The sequence below is a fragment of the Cnephaeus nilssonii genome, assembly GCF_951640355.1.
Source record: "Cnephaeus nilssonii genome assembly, chromosome: 6".
Lineage (NCBI taxonomy): Eukaryota > Metazoa > Chordata > Mammalia > Chiroptera > Vespertilionidae > Cnephaeus > Cnephaeus nilssonii.
In genome coordinates, this window is record NC_137077.1 from 31,477,032 (window position 1) to 31,496,416 (window position 19,385).

The following is a 19,385-nucleotide window of genomic DNA, read 5'->3' on the forward strand; positions in this document are numbered from 1 at the left end:
GGAAACATTAGGTAAAGTATGATTTTACTTGAAAAAGCTTATAATCCTATGATGTATCTTATCTACAGAAGAAAAGAAAGTTTTAGACTATATAGCTTCTTGGGGTCAAATGCATAACTCTAAAAGTCAACACTCAAAGAACTATTATCAATGTGTTAATATTCACTTAGGAAATCTGGGGCTGGTTTTGGGTTCTGTGGCTTATCCAATGATTTGCAGAATGGAAAACAGCACGTGTATTGTTTGCATGTGACACCAGGCTTTGTTGGAAATCAACAAGGAGAGCCATTAAACATCTAAAGAAATGTGGTCAGTGAGTTGATTAGAAGTGGACAGTGAAGATCTATATTTCTAAGCTAAGAATGTTCTGAATGACAAAAGTGTCTCAGGGATTAATGGGAAGAGGACATATTTATAAATATAGATAATAATCCATTTAAAAAATAATGGGTTTGGGGATAAAGAGCATCATGTCTTAACCAAATTTCCATATATATATTAGCTGTAATACTCTGGACAAATCAATTCTCCTCCCTGCATCCCAGAATCCTATCTGTATAATAGGGTTTAAATGTATGATAGATTCTCATTAGTTTAAAAAAATTAAGAAATATATACTTTTAATATTAGGTAAAAAAAGTCAATGAGGAAAATTGAAAAGATAATGATTCTTCCTAACATATAAGAAATAGAGCAATTTCATATATTTCTAGGCCTGAGATGTTTATTATCAGTAAGGATTCTACAGCATAGAAAAGACAGCATTACAACATACCAGTATTAAATCTACTGATGTATTTTAGTTCTTTTTCTATTTCATACCTATCATTTATATAGACTGCCTCCTACAAATTAAAAGGTTCCATCAGAAGTCTTAGAGAAAGCTGGTTTAAAATAAACTTTTATTGCCATGGTTAAGATCTTTTATTCTCTGTGGCCAAGTAGTGGACTAATGCATTAAAAAGGAGAATGCTTGTTTCAACTCTAAAAATTCTTGAGATGTTTTTCCCTCTTGTCCATCATCTACAACAATGTATGTAATCTTTTTCTTTTTTAGAGAGAGAGAGATGTAGGGAGGGAGTGAAAGAAACGTACAGGGGGTGGGGGGTGGGAGAGAGAGAAACATTCATGTGAGAGAGAAACATTGATCGGTTGCCTTCCATAGGTGCCCCAACTGGAGATCAAACCTGCAACCTAAGTTTGTGCCCTGACCAGGAATCAAATGAGCAACCTTTTGGTACCGGGAGATGCTCTAACCCACTGAACTGCCTGGCCAGCAATATTTTTTAATTTATTTTACATTTGATGCTCAGGAATGATGGTTTACAGCTTTATAATGTAAACCTACTATATATTTAAATTGAAAACTCCTATTTTGTTACTTCAACTTACGCAGAAAAAAACCCTAAAAATTCAGTTTGTAAAGGCTCAAGTGCACATGCTTTGTTAATATTTAAGAGAAGTCAAAATAAAAAAACACACACAACTGTACTTTAGAAGAAGTAGATACTTCCTTAGCTACCTAAGCCTGAATTAAATGGTTCATGAGTAGATGCTTTCTCTATGACTCCTTGAAATTGGGATTCGTACAAGTGATGAGCTTTGCTCCCCACCAGACACACACACAATGGGAGAGATGGGCTGTGGATCAGCTATCATAATGGACATCCCTGAAATAAAGCTCACAAAGCTATAAAACTCATAAAAAGCACATGCATGAAATGACAGAACAGAGTGTGACTGTCAAATGTTGACTCAGTAACAGTTAAACCCCTTCTGGCTGCACTTTTTTATGGTCTCCTTCTACACTAATGATACGAGAAGAACAAAGAAACAAAAAAGGTTTTTAACCCTCCATTTATGTGAATCTCACAGACCACCAAAGAAGATGAAAGATTATTTATAATGTCATAACGATTTATTAGTTGGAGATTTTTTTCATTAGCTTAAGTAAAATACAAAGAAGTAATGTATGTGTCCACCCCCTCAACCTCTCACTTTCATCCTTGCTTACTGAGATCCCCATTTTCTAAAAAATAATCATCTACCCACATAATCTAACCGCACAAATTAAAGAAAAGTCTTCTTGTAAATTGTATATAAATTAGATACACACACACACACACACACACACACACACACACACACACACACACTTCCCTCCAACATCAACAATAATGCAACTTGAAGAAACCTTTCACTAATTTACTCTGGTCAAATGTTAATCTACCCATTAAGATATTCCCAGTCACTTTGGTATTCTGAAATCTTGTATTCCTTAGGAATATTTTTCCATTCATTTTCTCCAACAGAGAATCACTGGGAGACAGGATTGGAAAGGTCTGTAAGTGTCCTCTGCGTCTAATCAGATATAAAATAAGCCTTCTCTAATCCTGATTTTCACCCTTCTAAATTCCACTAGATTCTCCTGGTGGAAAAAGTAGGAATTAGAAGCCATAATGTGATTGCATCATCTGATTTTCTGTTATGAAATTTGATATCCAGCTTTCTGAAATATTTCCTAAAGGGTAATATTAGCTAAATTTCTTAGGACCTTAGTTTCATCAGGCAATCTGATACAACTAAAATGTAATGGCAGATCAAGTTTTCTTAAGAAGTATTATAAATTTGAAGATAGAATGGTTTTGCAGGAAGCATACAATTTCTATGAATTCAAGTCTTAATCCAGATGAATAACATTCTAAGATAGTAAAATGACTTGTGGATAAAACTGAATCCCGATGTATAATTTTTAAATAATTGATTTTAAAGTGGGGGAAATATTAGAAAGTTGCTGACAAGTAACTAGTTCTGATTTCCATGAATAAAGAGAGAAATGTGAGGACTAGTGACAATGTATGTTCCAGAAAAGATAGAGCTGACTGCTTTAAGAATTAGGTAAGAGCACTTAAGACTATGTGGTGATAACAAGAAGCTAATATGGATTCACTAAGAAAAACAATGTTACAATGACCTCATTTTTTTCTTTCCTACAGGAATTGGAATGCATACCAGAGAAGCTCAATGGTCATAATGTGTGGGACTTAACTCAGTTTTGGATTATGTTTTACCAATATCCTGTTGTCATGATGGAGAAATTGCACAGAACCCTGATATAGAGAGTTGAATGGAGTGGAAGAGGAGATCAACAATAGATATCTCTAAATACGTTAAGAACCGCTATGTTTAAAACCAATAAAGACTTGTTATTTGTGAAAAAGGGAATTTGGCCACATGCAACTGAGATGCAGAACACTGACTAATGGTTGTACGTCACCTGGTGAAAGACAATGAAAAACTGAAGGAAGAGTTCTAGAATAGTCAGAACTGTCTCCCCATTGAATGAGCTGCCTCAGGATGTAAAACATTTCACTTCCCTGCAGGTTTTCAAGTATTGGCATATTAGAGGTATTGAACAGGTAATTCAATGTCAGATTAAAGATCCCTTTCATTTTCTTACAAACCTGCAATTCTATGTCCTACTCGACTGGACTCCCTAACACAAAAGTACAATATTTTGATAAATGTATAAAACCATATATATTTTCTCTATCCATAAATTATAATTTCCTCAAAAGCTGTTAAGTTTCAAAACTTAAAGGCACTCCACTTATAGCTGAGAATTCATAATCATTTCCTCAAATTCAAAAGAGTAAATTCAAATTATAAAAAATATGGTTATTGAAATATATTTTATGAAGAATTTGTCCAATAATAATCAGAATTACAGATTCAGGTACTTTATAAAATACATATTTATAGGCCCAGATTCAACATTATAATTTAGTACTTAAATAAGGAAAACACTGCTGTGGAGAAGAAGTCATTGAGGCATGGGTCTGTAATGCACAGAAAAACCACTCAAGGCATCTGCAGAAAACAAATCGCTCACAAAGAAGGTAGACACGACTACATCTTGGTAAAATATTGGTTCTTGCTTATTTGTCATGATGGTGCTTAGGTGTGTACATGTGGAAGAGGGAAAGGCAGGAGAGGAAAACAATAAGACCTGAGTTTTTAAATGTCTGTAGATGTGGTCAGCATTGAATCACAGTCTAAAAAATGACTTTGTTGTTATTTCAGATCAAGGCAGATATAGATACTGTGCACACTGAGCCAAAACAGAAGGGTTAATGGGAGAAAATCAAGGACCAACAAAGACAAATAATAAAATTCACAACCTACACTGGATGTCCGGTGGGTGGGAGGGCTGCACAGATGTAAACACAAAACTGGAATGTTGTCTGATAGTAACTGTTCTATAAACAATGGGTAAGTCAGTTACTGAGTTACAGACAGGTATAGAATCATTCTTTTTAATTTTTCCTTTTCATGGAATAAAAAAAGACAAAACTGTCAGCATTCTTACAAAAGAAGCCTCAGTAGCCAGGAGTTAACTCCATTAAAGAAATATAATTGGACTATTTTAAAGAATCGTGGTTTGGTTCAGAAAGGCTGGGTCTGATAAATAGAGGCAGGCACGTCAGGGTGATGGTTCACTTTTCAAGTACCCATGGTAGTTTTAGAGGAAGGGAGGGGGAAATGTAGATTAGAATAGATATTTAAATCTCACTTTATTGAACGCAAACATTTTATGTTTTATCAGAGCTGCTACAAGAAGCAAACAAATAAGATTGGAAAAAAAAAAGATTGAACATATTCTTTCTGTTTCCCAGTTCATTATCAGGTGAAGGGGCTGGTGCCTGATGGAGAAAGGAAGACCTAGAAAGGGAGCCAAAACAGGAAAAATAAAGAACTGGGGAAAATATATACAAATTGTGGAGATGGTGATTGCTTAAATGAGATTTTTTTGTGATAAAGACTCAAAAGGAACACACTAAATAATACACATGACCAACACTGAGCACAAACAAGCTAATCAAAGAGGCACGGGGGGACTGTCCTGAGCTGCTTTCTCCAGGATGGTCCCTTAGAAAGGAGACTGAGATTCTAGCCAGAGGACGTGGGTTGAAAAACCCATCTACCATTTCAATGGTTGTCATCTTCTCAGATCTCAGGGTTTTTCTATTTTTAAAACAAAGATAAACATACTGTTCCGCTTATATTGCAGTGCATACACGATTGAAGTTTAATGTGACAGCACTCTGAAAACGGTAAGGCACAAAATAAATGGCAGTAGCCATTATTACTCCTAGGACTCATAAGCAGGTCTTTCTCATTTGATCTTTGGGATGAGGACGGGAACAAGGGAGAAGGGAGGTGAAGACCATTCTTAAGAGACCACATCTGAAAAAATTCCAGTCCAACAAAAAAAGTGATTCTTATTTTACTTACGGAAAATTTAGAAAAATCAGGAATGTGGGGCACCGTATATGCCAATTTTCAACCCTATGACCTTGGCATAATTATTGTTTATTATTCTTCTAGTCTGTTATCTACATACCCTGGAAGTATACTTTAAAAATATCATATCTAGATTGGTCTCGACATAGTGTTTTCAAATCACTTCATATGGTGATTACCAGGGAAAGGGGGGGTGGTAGGAGGTAGAAGAGGGTAAAGGGGATAAGAGGTGATGGAAGGTGACTTGACTTGGGGTGGTGAACACACAATACAATATACAGATGATGTGTTACAGAATCGTACACCTAAAACCTATATAATTTTATTAACCACTGTCACCTCAATAAGTTCAATACAAATCTAAAAAGAAAGAATGCTACTGTAAGCCTGTCTTCAGATCTTTAAATGCACAGACCATTTCAATCATCAAGAGGCCTGTGGGTGTGTACCTGACAGACCAATTTGGTGTGCCCTGTGTATCTCATTTTATTGGACCATCCTGCACTAACCCCTCTACCAGAATGATGTAAAGAACACAAGACTCTCTGTTTGAAAACACGCACAGCTTTTCTAGGCTTGGAAATTAAACCATAAAAAGTTTACTGAAAAAAAAACACACAAAAAAACCTTTAAAAAGCTTCTTAAAAACTCACACCATAATTGCTCCCCACCAAGCGTGGGCACTTGCTAGCTGCAAGTAGTGGCACTGTGACAAATGCAGCACAACTGAAAGCGGGCTATACTAAGAGGAAGGAAAAGTCTTCCACTGGCCATCTGTGAAAATAAGGCATGTGGCCATTAAATGCAGAGGCTGTAAATACACACAAACTCCATGAAGCAAATGGCAAAAAAGGACTACACTTCAAGCTCAAACAAATCAAAATGTTTAATGCATAGTTACCACTGCTGGACGAAAACAGCTCTGATCTTTGCAGTCTGCACACTCGGCATGGATTTCAATTAAATGCCCCCAAAAAGAAAAAGAAAGAAATGAAAAGACACAGAAAAAAAAACACCCCATCTGGAACAAAAGGCTATAGACAGCCTATACTCTATTTCTAGAAACAAACAGCCCCTTTAACTTGCACCAGCCTGTTGAGAATGTCGATTGGAATTATTGAAAGGCTGACATATAGAGTGATGGATGGATGATGACATAATGCCTATTTGCCTTTTTGTCGTGGTCTTTGAAAACTGGCTGCTCTGTGCTGATAATATTCACCAAGGGGTTTTCCTCTCCCTTCCTGTCCCATAAGAAGTGTTCCCCAGCTAAGACGCTCAGAATTAAGAAGGTTTTATGAATGAAAAACAAAAGAAAAGAAAACCTAAGGATCAAATGCCCACTTGCACATACAAAGTTGGTCTAGATTTCCTAATACTCAGTTGCCTAGAAAGCAGTTCCCCATCCATTTATATAAATTTGCAAAGTAGAGAGCCTCCCATAATAAAAGGCAAGTGTTCAATACCAGATTGTGCGTACCTTTTAATTAGTCTCCAAAAAATAATTATATGTAGAGATTAAAAAATATATATTCACTTTTATAAAGAGAAAATATCAATCATTTTTGTTATTGTAATTGGTTCTTAGGCAAATTCTAGCCAGTGGTTTTAAAAGTTTAGTAGGGACTTTTTTTTTTTAACACACACACACACACACACACACACACACACACACACCCTAGTATAAGCTCCTGCTTGGCCATACTTCCAATGACATCTCATTTCCTCCTGAAGGATTTACCTAACATGGCTTTCTCCTCATGGAGTCTTTCTCTAACCACTGAAATATCTAGTTTTAATTTGACTTCTCTAATGCATTTTAGCTAAAGGCAACATCTACAGAAGCCATCCATAAATCATGAATTAATTGTAGACTCTTCCGCTGAACGCAGAGGCGTGAGTCCTTTCATAGCCACTTGTTCAAAGCAAGCAAAACCTGTAATTCACAATTCCTCACATGCCTCCTCCTTATCTAAGGGCAGGAGCATGTGTTAGGTAATGCTGAACTAGATCTACTGTGTCAGTTTCAGAAGTGTTAACACTGCTGGCCCCATCCATCAGATGGCCAGCGAAGCGTCGGGAAAGAATGATGGATGCAAAATTATTACAGGGCTGCCATCCGATACACTTACTGCCATTTGTAACTAATGCTGGGACTGACACAATTTTTTTTCATTATTAAACATCCACATTAAGTCAACATTGGTCACTGTCATTTCACGTTTGGCACTCTGTTAAAGGGAAAGAAAAGGAATGGCAGTGGCGGCGGAGAGGGGGTGGTAAAGGAGAGTTCCCTAGTGCCGGAGTGATGAAAATCCACCTTGATTTACAAATCAGTCTGGGTATATCGTCCGTGGTAAGGCTTCGTATGAATCTGACTGAGAAATGTAAAGAGAAACTGATGTCATTATTGAGTAAATTATTATTTATAACATACATGTTATTCGCCCAATTTTCCTCTTATTCTATGGAAATTTGCAAAGAATTTTCACTGAACCTCAGAAGGAAAAATAAGACATTTTCCGAGCTGCTGTTCTTTGCAGTTAAAATGCATTCATAGCATGTGCAGGTGTTTAAAGTCCAGGTACATTGTTGGCAATTAATATCTGGGGGATAAAATTCTCTGCCTTAAGAAACGTATGCACAATATTTGCATGTTTATTTTGGTGACTGACATCTGCTTTATATCAGAACACTAATACAGAAGTTGGCCTTAACATGTAGAGAGCATGTGTGAACACACATGTATTGATTCAACCTTTCACCAAGCAATGTTTTCTTCTGGACATGCTTGTATGTTTTTATTAATTTTTAGAAAAAGAGGAAGGAAGAGAGGAGAGAGAGAGAGAGAGAGAGAGAGAGAGAGAGAGAGAGAGAGAGAGAGAGAGAGGTCGCCTCTCATATGCACCCTGACTGGGAATCTACTTGATCAGAAATTTAACCCACAACTTGGGTATGTGCCCTGATAGGGAATTGAACCCTCGACCTTTTGGGGCACAGTGCACTGGACAATGCTCAACCGACTGAACCACACTGGCCAGGGCAATTAATTTAATTCTTAATGAACCACAGACAAGTTATAAGGAAGGCTCTCAACATGTAATAGTAGAAGAGCCAAGGTAGTTAGAGAGATGACAACAAACATGAAACAATAAAAAACAGAGCAGTTTTGAGAGTTTTAATATTATTTTTCTAATGTAGCTGTCGCTCCCAATAGCCTTTTCCTACCCAATAGCTACGCTGGTTCCTTTTTTTTGCTTTCCTGCCAGTATAATCTTTGATCTTAAGATATCCCTTGATTTCAGGGAGAATAGAATCCAGTCTTTCTCAGTCCCAGAACATAATTCATGATCAATTTAAAGCAATTTCTCTTCCTTTCGCCAGTAATCCTCTTAAAGATGTGCTTATGACCCAGCACTACCAAAGGAGATGTTTGTGGAAGTCAGCTTGAGAGGTACAGAGAAACATCCCTATGAGAATAATGTAAAAGCATCCCTATGTGAATGAATACTGAGCTTAGCAAAGCGGAAACAAATTCCCCTTCCTGTACTGCTTGCCTTCATGGATAGCTGTAGGTGCGGCCACATTTTGTGACTCTAAGGGAAAAACCAAGAGAACCACAGAGATTCCAACCCTGACATCACTGAGCTGATAAACTAATGTCACCAACCTTCTGCTCTTTACCTCATTATATGCTAAAACTTAATCTTGGTTGAAGCTAAATATTTAGATTTCCTGATACATGTAATGAAATACATACATTTAACTACAGCATAGGTATCATCTTCCTACACCATTGAGAGAAAAGGGCAGGGAAACTTCTGGTCTATTTATTTCGGTCCCGGGCAGTGGGTCTCTATTACATTTAAATTGCTGGGTGGGTTATCCTATTAGGTATGGACACCTTCAAACACAAGGTTAGAACCTAAATATGTAGTTAATTGTAGGATCAAAACTGCCATTTTGATGTTAAGGAAGAAAAACAGGTGTTTTTTACAAAATAATTATATGAGGGTATTCTTTCTGAGCCTTCCTACCTGAGAAGTTTACTTATCCATCCATAAAAGTAATCTGTAACAGAGCTGTGTGGTAAAAAAGATAACATTATTTGAATATACAGTCATGCTACAATTAACCAGAGATGACAATTATAAATAACACTGTGTCTCAGAGTTTCCAAGAAACCTGACATACACAGTTCTTGGGTATGTTGAAACACTTCCAAGAAAAGTTAAGAAATGAAAACTCTTTTAGAAGTCTTCAAGTACAATGTGTTTCAGTAAAAATGACTTTCATTATGTGTTTCAGTACATATTACTGAAAAACATTCATCCCTTTCTTCACACTTCTAATTGTTTTCACTGTCCAATTACAGCTCTTCAGAATGAAGACCTTCTAGTTGGGACAACCATATTGTTTATTTGAAATGTGAAGAAAACTTAATGTTTATAAGGCTTGTGTGCTCAAGAAAACAGATCTCCACTGCAGGATTCCAATTATCTGGATGGCAGGTTATGCTATCACCTTTTAGGCTGCTGGAAAGCACCAGGCTCAATTTTTCCCCCCATTTCCTTTCTTCCAGCTCCTTTCTACCCTTTTCTCTCCTTTATGGCATCCACTCCTTTCATTTCTTTATTTTTTTAAAGAAAGAATTATTTTTATTTTAAATATATTTTATAGATTTTTAGAAAGAGAAGAAAAGGTAGAGAGAGAAACATCGATGTGAGAGCAATACATCAGTCAACTGCCACTGCCTCTGGCATATCCCCTACTGGGGATCAAGCCCACAACCCAGGCTTGTGCCCTGTCTGGGAACTGGCAACCTTTTGGTGCATGAGATGATGCTCAACCAGCTGAGCCACACCGGCCAGGGCAACCCACTTCTTACATTTCACATATCTTGTGGGTTTGAAAAATTGGGAGTATTGTTTTAGATAGGAAAAAAAATCCTCCTTTGGGATTCAAATTATATGAGAAGATAATCGTGCAAACTATAAAAGAAAGTTATCATATACCCTGTTTGTCTTTCATTAAGAACTCTGAAGCAGTCCAACTAGTGTTGCTCAGTGGTTGAGCATCAATCTAGGAACATGGAGGTCACAGTTAGACCTCCTTGGGGCACATGCCCTGGTTGCAGGCTCAATCCCCAGTGGAATTGTGTAGGAGGCAACTGATTGATGATTCTCTCTCATCATTGATGTTTCTATCTCTCTCCCTCTCCTTCCTCTCTGAAATCAATACATATATATACTAGAGGCCCGGTGCACAAAATTCATGCACGGGGGGGTGGGTTGTATGTCCCTCAGCCCAGCCTGCACCCTCTCCAATCTGGGACCCCTCGAGAGATGTCCGACTGCCCGTTTAGGCCCAATCCCAGTAGGGTGCAGGCTGGGCTGAGGGACATACAACTCCCACTAGGATCGGGCCTAAACGGGCAGTCAGACATCCCTCTCACAATCCAGGACTGCTGGCTCCCAACTGCTCACCTGCCTGCTTTCCTGATTGCCCCTAACCGCTTCTGCCTCCAGCCTGATCACCCCCTAACCACTTCCCTGCCAGCCTGATTGATGCCTAACTGCTCCCCTGCCAGCCTGTTTGCCCCTAACTGCCCTCCCCTGCAGGCCTTGGTCACCCCTAACTGCCCTCCTCTTCAGGCCTGGTCCTCCCCCAACTGCCCTTCCATGCAGGTCCGGTCACCCCCAACTTCTCTCCTATGCTGGCCTGGTCCCCCCCAACTGCCCTCCCCTGCAGGCTTGATCACCCCCAATTGCCCTCCCTTGCAGGCCTGGTCCCTCCCAACTGCCCTCCCCTGCTGGCCATCTTGTGGCGGCCATCTTGTGTCCACATGGGGACAGCCATCTTTGACCACATGGGGGCAGCCATCTTGTATGTTGGAGTGATGGTCAATTTGGATATCACTCTTTTATTAGATAGGATTTAAAAAAATAACTCAGAAGCAAAATGTCGAGCCAATTACTAATCTATCTATGCTTTGGCATGGCTAAAGTTGGGTGATTATAAAAATCTATTAAAAAGGTAGGTACTAAGGAAATACACACTATGTATAGTGATGTCACTTTATGTGGAAGAATAAGCATCCACTTTGTCAACTCAGGTATATAACTGATCCGATATGCTAAGCATCCACTTATTTAATCTCATAGGTAGGCCTACTAACATAAATGTGCTATGATTAACAGTCAAAATAATAATTTGACTTCAACCCTAAAAACTATAAAGGCAGAGGACATATTTTCTTATTAAATACTAGAGGCCCAATGCATGAAATTTGCCTCCTCTGCCCCGGCCCCTGCCCACCACAGTGGCCGCCTTGGTCCTTGCAGCCCGGTTTCATCTAGATTAGAAGGTCGTCCAGAAGGATGTCTGGTCTAATTAGCATATTATGCATTTATTATTATAAATAGCACCTCAAGTATATATCCCCATCCTTAATAGATAATAGATGCTAATATTGAATAATTACTAATTAAATAGGTACATTTGACATCATTTCATCCCCATGAAATGTACAGACATCTATCAATCCTTGACATTGTAGAAGTGACACCTAAGCTAGTTCAACAAGAAAAGGCAACCACAGTAATACCTGCTTCTAAGAGAGGTTCAATAACCTCAGTTCATTCTCAGGTGTCAAGGGTAAAAAGGGATGAACTAGTTTGGGTCATGCTGAAAGGTTTACCTATACATTACAAGAGTTAGCCATATTATTACAATAGTGGAAATGCTTGCCTTCATATTTTAAGAGTTTCACTTAAAACCCCATAAAAAATATAAGACTTTAATTGAAGACATAACTCAACTGCGTTGAAAGTGTATGGTGAAGAGATTTGGGAATGCTAACCTTCTTGAGAATGAACACATATTAATTGGGCAGCAGATTTTGGCAAATATTACTTCAAAAATAGTCTTTAAAAAAGTCATTATAATTCTACAAAAGAGAGAGGAAAATGAAAAGCAGTAGCTTTCCACAGAGGCAATCTAACTCCTGCACCTCAAATAGGAGGTGCTAATCAGAGAAATAAAATAAAGTGTGACGGTGGAGGTGGAACAAAGTGGCAATGAGGATCCCTAACAATAGACACTATGGAATAAAGTGAATGCAGATGGTTCCACTCCTGTTACTTAATCAAAAGGCTGAGCAGAGTCACTGGAGCCTGCATGAAGTCATGTGTTAGAACAACAGCTGATCTGTATTAGAGAAGATTAACTCGCAGTGCCATGGTGGAGGGCCCGGGATTATTTTATGTACTACCATTGCCTTACAAGCCGTCAGCACAATTATTGCCCTCCGATGTGAATGACTGATCTGTAACCAGAGCTAACCAGCATGCTGCTTAGGGGCCTAGGAGCTTCATGAAGATGAATTTCCATACCACCAAAGTGCTCTTAATGGGCTCCCTGATCCAACCACAAGGCCTGTTTTGCAAGTATATAGAATTTAGGATGAAGCCTTCCTGTCCAAAAGGATTTGGTTGGTTGTCACTTGACAAGTCCCAGCCAGCATAGGGGAGGAGAGGGGGGAGATAGGTAGAGTTGTCTCTGCTTTGGAGGATTAGACAGAAAAAAAAAGGGTACAGATGCTTGCTGAATGCAACCAACTGCTGTATCCACAGCTGAATTCAATGCACTTAACAAATAACAGCAATTTAGCTATGCTTGCGAGGAATAGCTGGAGTCACTTTGCATTAGCATCTGGCTGAGTGTTAAACTCACTTCTACATGGGGAGCAGAAAAAAAAAGGAGTTTCTGTTCAAGCATCCTTTCAAGAATGTTTAAATATTTGAATATAAATTCCTTTATGCTTGCGACCCTCCCTTCCTTCTTGGAGCTGCCACTTCGCTTTGCCTCTTCTCTCTGGCACTTAGCTAGAGGAAGGTTGTCCCCTTCTTGCTGCACCAGCACCTTTGCACGCTGTGAGACTGCAGGGGATGAGAGACTGACCCACGGTCCGCTCTCCCCTCCAGAAACAGAACAGGCTTGAAATAGTTTCTTCTACCTTTTGACCCATGTTTGGACCAGAAAAAAGGTACAGTTGTGACAAGGTCGTGCATATATTTCCCTTCACTATGTAGATTGCTAGCTTAGAGATTATACATCGAATTCCATGTAAACCCCGGGAACCCAAGGACATATCCAGATTAGCAAACTGTTCATTCTGTACAATCCTGTTTGACTCATGTTTCTCAGTTTATTGCTAAGTAGCTGATCATTTCCCCCCTCTTATCTGCTGTGTCTATACAGTGGTCGGCAAACTCATTAGTCAACAGAGCCAAATATCAACAGTACAATGATTGAAATTTCTTTTGAGAGCCGAAAACCGACTTCTGCGCATGGGCCACAAAGTTTCAATCGCACTGTACGTGCGCGCCCGCACGTGGTATTTTGTGGAAGAGCCACACTCAAGGGGCCAAAAAGCCACAGGTGGCTCGCGAGCCGCGGTTTGCCGACCACTGAGCTAGAGGATTGTTTAAAGGAGACTGAAAAACACTTTAAAATTTCAATTCAAAACGTATCAAACATTACCAAAAGAAGTAAATCACTTTGAGCTTTCTAGAACTTATAATATTTTTCTGAATATAATATAACATATTTTAGACAAAAGTTTTAAATTGTCACATTTCAGAAAAATTCAGAAGTTTCACTGGGCTTAGATAGAATAATAATGTCCAAGTTTTAAAAATCACATTTTGTTTTATGATAAAATCAAATTTTCCAGCTGTGCAGTCACCTAAAACTTGACAGTATTTTGCATTAGAAACATATGACCAGCTCAGGATCCTAGATGCTTAGACTATGAGGATGGGTATCATCCAAGCTTATGCTGGTAAAGAAGATTCAGCATTTTCAAATCCAGCTCATCCCCAAATACAAGTTAAGCATCTCTGGAAAGCAGAACTTTCACTAAGATTCAGCTATCTCAAGTGCCATCTCATTTCAATACAAATGGAGGGCAGAGAAAGATATTGATGGTCAATAAGGTTTGAAGATGGAAACAAGAGAAATATAAGCCTGCCCATTTTTGGCTGGTTTTGATTGGGATGGACATGGAGATATCTGTATTGACAGGAGGAAATAGGGAGGAGGACTATTATTCTGAGATGATGAGAAGATGAAAAGACAATAAAGAAGAAAAGCATTTAGGTGATTTAAGTATTTTTGGAAAGTCAGGTATTTTAAGAACTAACCTTTTCTGTCCGGCAGTTATTGAGACCTAGACTATTCACAACAGCCACCTTCCCATCAAGCACCTGTTGTTCCCGCCGAAGTTGCTCCTTCATCTGCCGCGCTTCTTGGATTGCCTTAGTGACAGCATCATGGTCATTTAAATAACCTGAAGATGCAACAGAACAAAGAGTATGTTTTGTACAAATGCATGGAAACTTTAACCATAACAATCACTTCTTTTTTGGGTAGTGGCTGGTATCTGGCATATAATAATTTCTCAGGGGAATTTGTCTAAATGAATGAATAAGTCATACATGAACACGTTGCCAAACATCTGTAAATGAAGCATAATACTAAGTGAAAGATAGCTGTTTCCACACACTTGAAAAGAAGTTTGAAATATAGTTTTTAAATAAACTATTTTTAATTATCTGAATATTTTGTAGTGCAAAAATAAAACGTATCTTTGATTTCTTTTCATGTAAGGATTCTTTTAATTTTACCACAAGATGCAGATATTGATAATTATCACTGTAATTACTGACATGCTAATAGCATTAAAAAGGCCAATTTAAAGTTTGGGCATAGCACTTCCAGGTTGTTATTTAAAGGAAGAATAAATCATTATTAACTGACAAAGAAGAGCATTTTGGCCCTGAATCCGTTTACAGTTAAATAAACCCCAGGTGGCAGTGGTTTGCTATGGATACATACTTGTAATAGTTAAGAGGCTAAATTTCAAGCACAGAATGTAACTAAGCAGCTGTAATTGTTTGATTTTTAAAAAATTGTGGCTACTGGTAAGAATAGTCACACAATGCATACTCTCAATAAGATGGTCAAATGACCAGCCTGTATCTGCAGCTCTACAATCCAGAGTTAGAAAAAAAAAAAAAAGAAAGAAAACAAACAAACAAAAACATTGCCAAATACTTTGTATGTCTTTTAAAGAATAACAGGTATAAGAAGCAAAACATTTTTTAATTTAATTTAACATTTTTTTTATTTGATGCCCATTATTATGATAATCTGCATGATCTTAAGGTAGAGTACCAATGAGAAAAGATTTGTTTCACAAATATTGAAAGGAAAGCTAATATCTCATCTTTCGCTCTCCCTATCTTTTAACTAGGGCATAAAATGGCATAAACTAAATATATAATATGATATTGCCCAGAAAAGGGACTTGTTTGTGACATGAGGCTAAATCTAACCAGATCCATTGGTGTATTGTGACAGATGGAGGGACTGTGAGACAGAAGGCAGGCACTAATCACACATAAAATGACCGGCTTGCCTCAACATGTTCCATGGATTCCAGCAAACTTTACACCCTAATCCATTTTTAGAACAAAAAACATCTGGGCCATAAATCCTCTAATCTGCCAAAACACGCTATTAAATCCCATGATTTGTTGAAAAACACTAAGATTAAAGAAAGGAAATATAAAGTGGCTAGCTGCCGTGTTAGGAAAGTGTTATTAATACTATTTCTTTGTCTCAATTATGAATGTTCTGGTACTAAAGAGCCTTGTCTAATCATGTCAGATTACACATCCTCGTTGTATAGCCAGACTCTTCTATCTGATCTGCTGATTGCCAAAACACATAGAAACCCACTTGCCGCTTAAACATTTCTATTGAAGAAGCTGATGTACGATTAGGGCAGCGCTGCCTCCCCCCACCCCGTACTGCGCACAGACCAGACCTTGTCCTCTGCTTTCCTTCCAGAGAAAGATAAGTTCTAGTGCAGTCCATACAAGAGGAAGTCTGGACTTACTATGCAGGGCGGGGCAAAAGTAGGTTTACAGTTGTGAGTACGTGAAACAGTTTATTCTTGTATTATTATTTATTAATTATTCTTATTTTCCATATGAACAGCTGACTGAAGGTCAGACCTGCAAGGTTAATATTTACTATAAAAGATGATTGTTTTTAACATTATATTATGCTGACTTGGACAAGCTTCTTGATATATGATTCTTGAGGTATTCTATTCACAAATACTACCACTCTAGAAAGAAATACAGCTCTATATGGCAGGGATGGTCTTGGTATATGTGTCTTTAGTAACATCCTAAGTGGACAGCTTGATTTTCCTACCTTCTAACCCCTGTTTATGTACAACCCGGCATCACACATTTTTGTAGTCTATTTAGCTTCTTCCAGAGCACATGTATGTGTGAAATGGTTTGGCACATGGCACTGAATACAAGTATTAATTGTTTATGCTTTTTAGGTGCTGCCAATATAACATTGTGAAGGAAAAATAATTACTATAGATGGAAAATGAATACCAGTTGTTACCGGGGTAAATGACTGACAGACATATGTTCTGTAGTGGCTAGTTCCAAGTTGAGGTGTGCGTTCCTGTGCATGTGGAAACAGAAGCTTACTTTCAAGTAAACATTCTTGCTCTTAGAGACTCTTGAGCAGGGGTCCTCAAACTTTTTAAACAGGGGGCCAGTTCACTGTCCCTCAGATCGTTGGAGGGCCGGACTATAGTTTAAAAAAACAACTATGAACAAATTCCCATGCACACTGCACATATCTTATTTTGAAGTAAAAAAAAAACAACACGGCAAAAACACCCGCATGTGGCCCGCGGGCCGTAGTTTGAGGATGCCTGCTCTTGAGTTTTGGTTAACATGCTATCTGGAATTCTAACATTTGTACCTCGTGCTAAATCATAAAAGCCATTTACATACCATAGACTGAATCTTAATGGGATTGTTTGGTGGTGCTTTACATTTTTTTTTCTAATCATAGTCACCAAATTCCCACTCTTGCTGATTCCCTCTCTTGGCAAATGGTCTGGCCTCTGATTTTGAAAAGACCAGAAAGACAGAACTTCACCTTCCTGCTCCTTACCCTACCCCCGCCCATTGTTACCCCACGCCGCTTCAAATCTATCTCCATTTATGCCTCTTCTTGTGTCAGTAAAAAGGTGCCTCTGTTTTCATTCAAGGCAAACCCCTTGCACTCATGTTCTAGATTCCTACACCTCACCATCGGTTATTTTCTGTCACATTTGTCATCTGCTCTTCTCTCCCATCTCTCCCATCTCAACTGTAAGTACCTAAGGCTCTCTCCTAAAACAGGCACATAAAGTCTCTCCCTCCTTGTTGTCCCCTTGTTCCAGCTTTGTCTCTCTACCTTTTAAGCCATGCTTCTCAAAGATTCAAATTCTCCCGTCCCTTCCTCACTCTCCCTTTCCTGTTACAATCTTGTTCCTGCTTGCTGTGTTCTTTTAATTGCCAATCCAAGGGGCATTTTCCATTCTCTGCAGAATGACCGCACTGACCATCGCCTCACTGAAATGCCTTCCTTCCTTGACTCTCATCATAGCACTGGGTCCCCTCTTCTCTCCGACTCCTCCATCTTCATATCCTTTCCTGGGATCCTTTCTTCAGCTGCAGGGTTTCAACCCTCAGGAGAAGTGTGTTTTTTAGAGTTGGACAAGGCTGAACTAAAATCCTAGCTTTGCCACTTACTAGCTGTATAAATTCCAGAAGTTATTTCACTTTTCTGTCTCAGTGGTCTCATTGGTTACACGGGGGTAACAAACACTGACCGGACAATGCAAATGTTGTGAAGATTAGATGAGGTAATCTGTTTTTTTTAGTATCGTAAGTGGTCCCTGACAGTTATTCTGTAACTGGCGGTTCATTTGCCAAATAGCATTAGTGAAACAAGGAAGATCTGGGCATTGGCTTCAGATGGATCTGGGTTTCTAATTCTCAGAAAGTGTGATATTTGACAAATTATAACAATCTCACCGAGTTTCCATTTCCCTCAGCTGTAAAATAAATGTAAGCTCAATGGAAGAATTACATAAAATAATACATGTGAAGGTGTACATAGCTCTTGGTACCTGAGAAGACAGTAAAAAGCATTATTCCTTTTTTCTTTTCTTTCTGCTTTCATTTCCAACCTATGTGTACCTCAGCCGTCTTGTTATGATAAAGTCCAAGAGGAGGTGCCATTTCTTGTTGGGAGAGAGGTTCAATTAAATGGAAGTCCCCCATCAGAGTCCAAAAAGACCCGAAATGATTACCTGATACATCTTGTTCTCCCTTCATTATATAATGAGGCAGCGATTGTATCTACAGGCAGGACTGGAAGGTGGGCATGTGTTTAGGAGAGACTCAGTGAGCCTCAATCTCGGGAGGGAAGTGAGAGGACCAAGGCCGTATGGCTCCAGTTAGCATCCCAGATGAGACGTGGGAAGCACAGGTTAGCAATCATCACCAGAGTTGCCAGATTCTGTAATCTTATAAATTTTACCATAAATTGATGTTTTGTGCCTCAGTGTTGCTTCTTAACCACTAACAACAAAATTCTTAAAATTAAAAAAGACCCTTTTATATAATTTCAGAGGCAGAAAAAAATCGGCAACTTGGCAAGTCCAATCTTAGAAAGGGTAAAATGAAACAGAAAAAGTGAGTAATGGCTGTTCCACAATGAAAATAAACAAACATTGCAAGGTAGACGGGAAAGCAGGAAGTACCTGTAATGGGTTAAGTTGTATCTCTCAAAAGGAAATGTCCCTGTCTCAGGCTAACCCCTGGCATCTGTGAATGTGACTTTATTTGGAAATACAGTCCTTAATAGACTCTATTGAAATGAGATCACCCTGATTTAGGGTGGGCCTTAATCCAATGACTGGTGTCCTTTGGAGAGAAAGGAAAATTTGACATATGGAGACACAGGGAAGAAGGTCATGTGACTATGGAGGCAGAGATTGGATTATGCATCTAAAAATCAAGGAACACTAAAGACTGCGAGCAACCACTAGGAGCTACCAGGTAAGCAAGAAGCATGGGGCAGATTTCCCCTGAGATTCCAGAAGGAACTAATCCCTACTGATACTTTGACTTTGGATTTCTAGCTTC

General features: G+C 38.6%; 1 protein-coding gene across 7 annotated transcripts in view; it reads right to left on the reverse strand.

Moving 5' to 3' along the window:
* SOX5 (SRY-box transcription factor 5) overlaps positions 1 to 19,385 on the reverse strand; it is a 950,952-nt gene that overhangs the window by 20,195 nt on the left and 911,372 nt on the right. For all 7 annotated transcript variants that reach the window (XM_079773594.1, XM_079773592.1, XM_079773591.1 and 4 more), the window contains one exon: positions 14,511 to 14,656. In XM_079773594.1, coding sequence (XP_079629720.1) covers positions 14,511 to 14,656 — 146 coding nt within the window. The remainder of the gene's footprint in view (positions 1 to 14,510; positions 14,657 to 19,385) is intronic.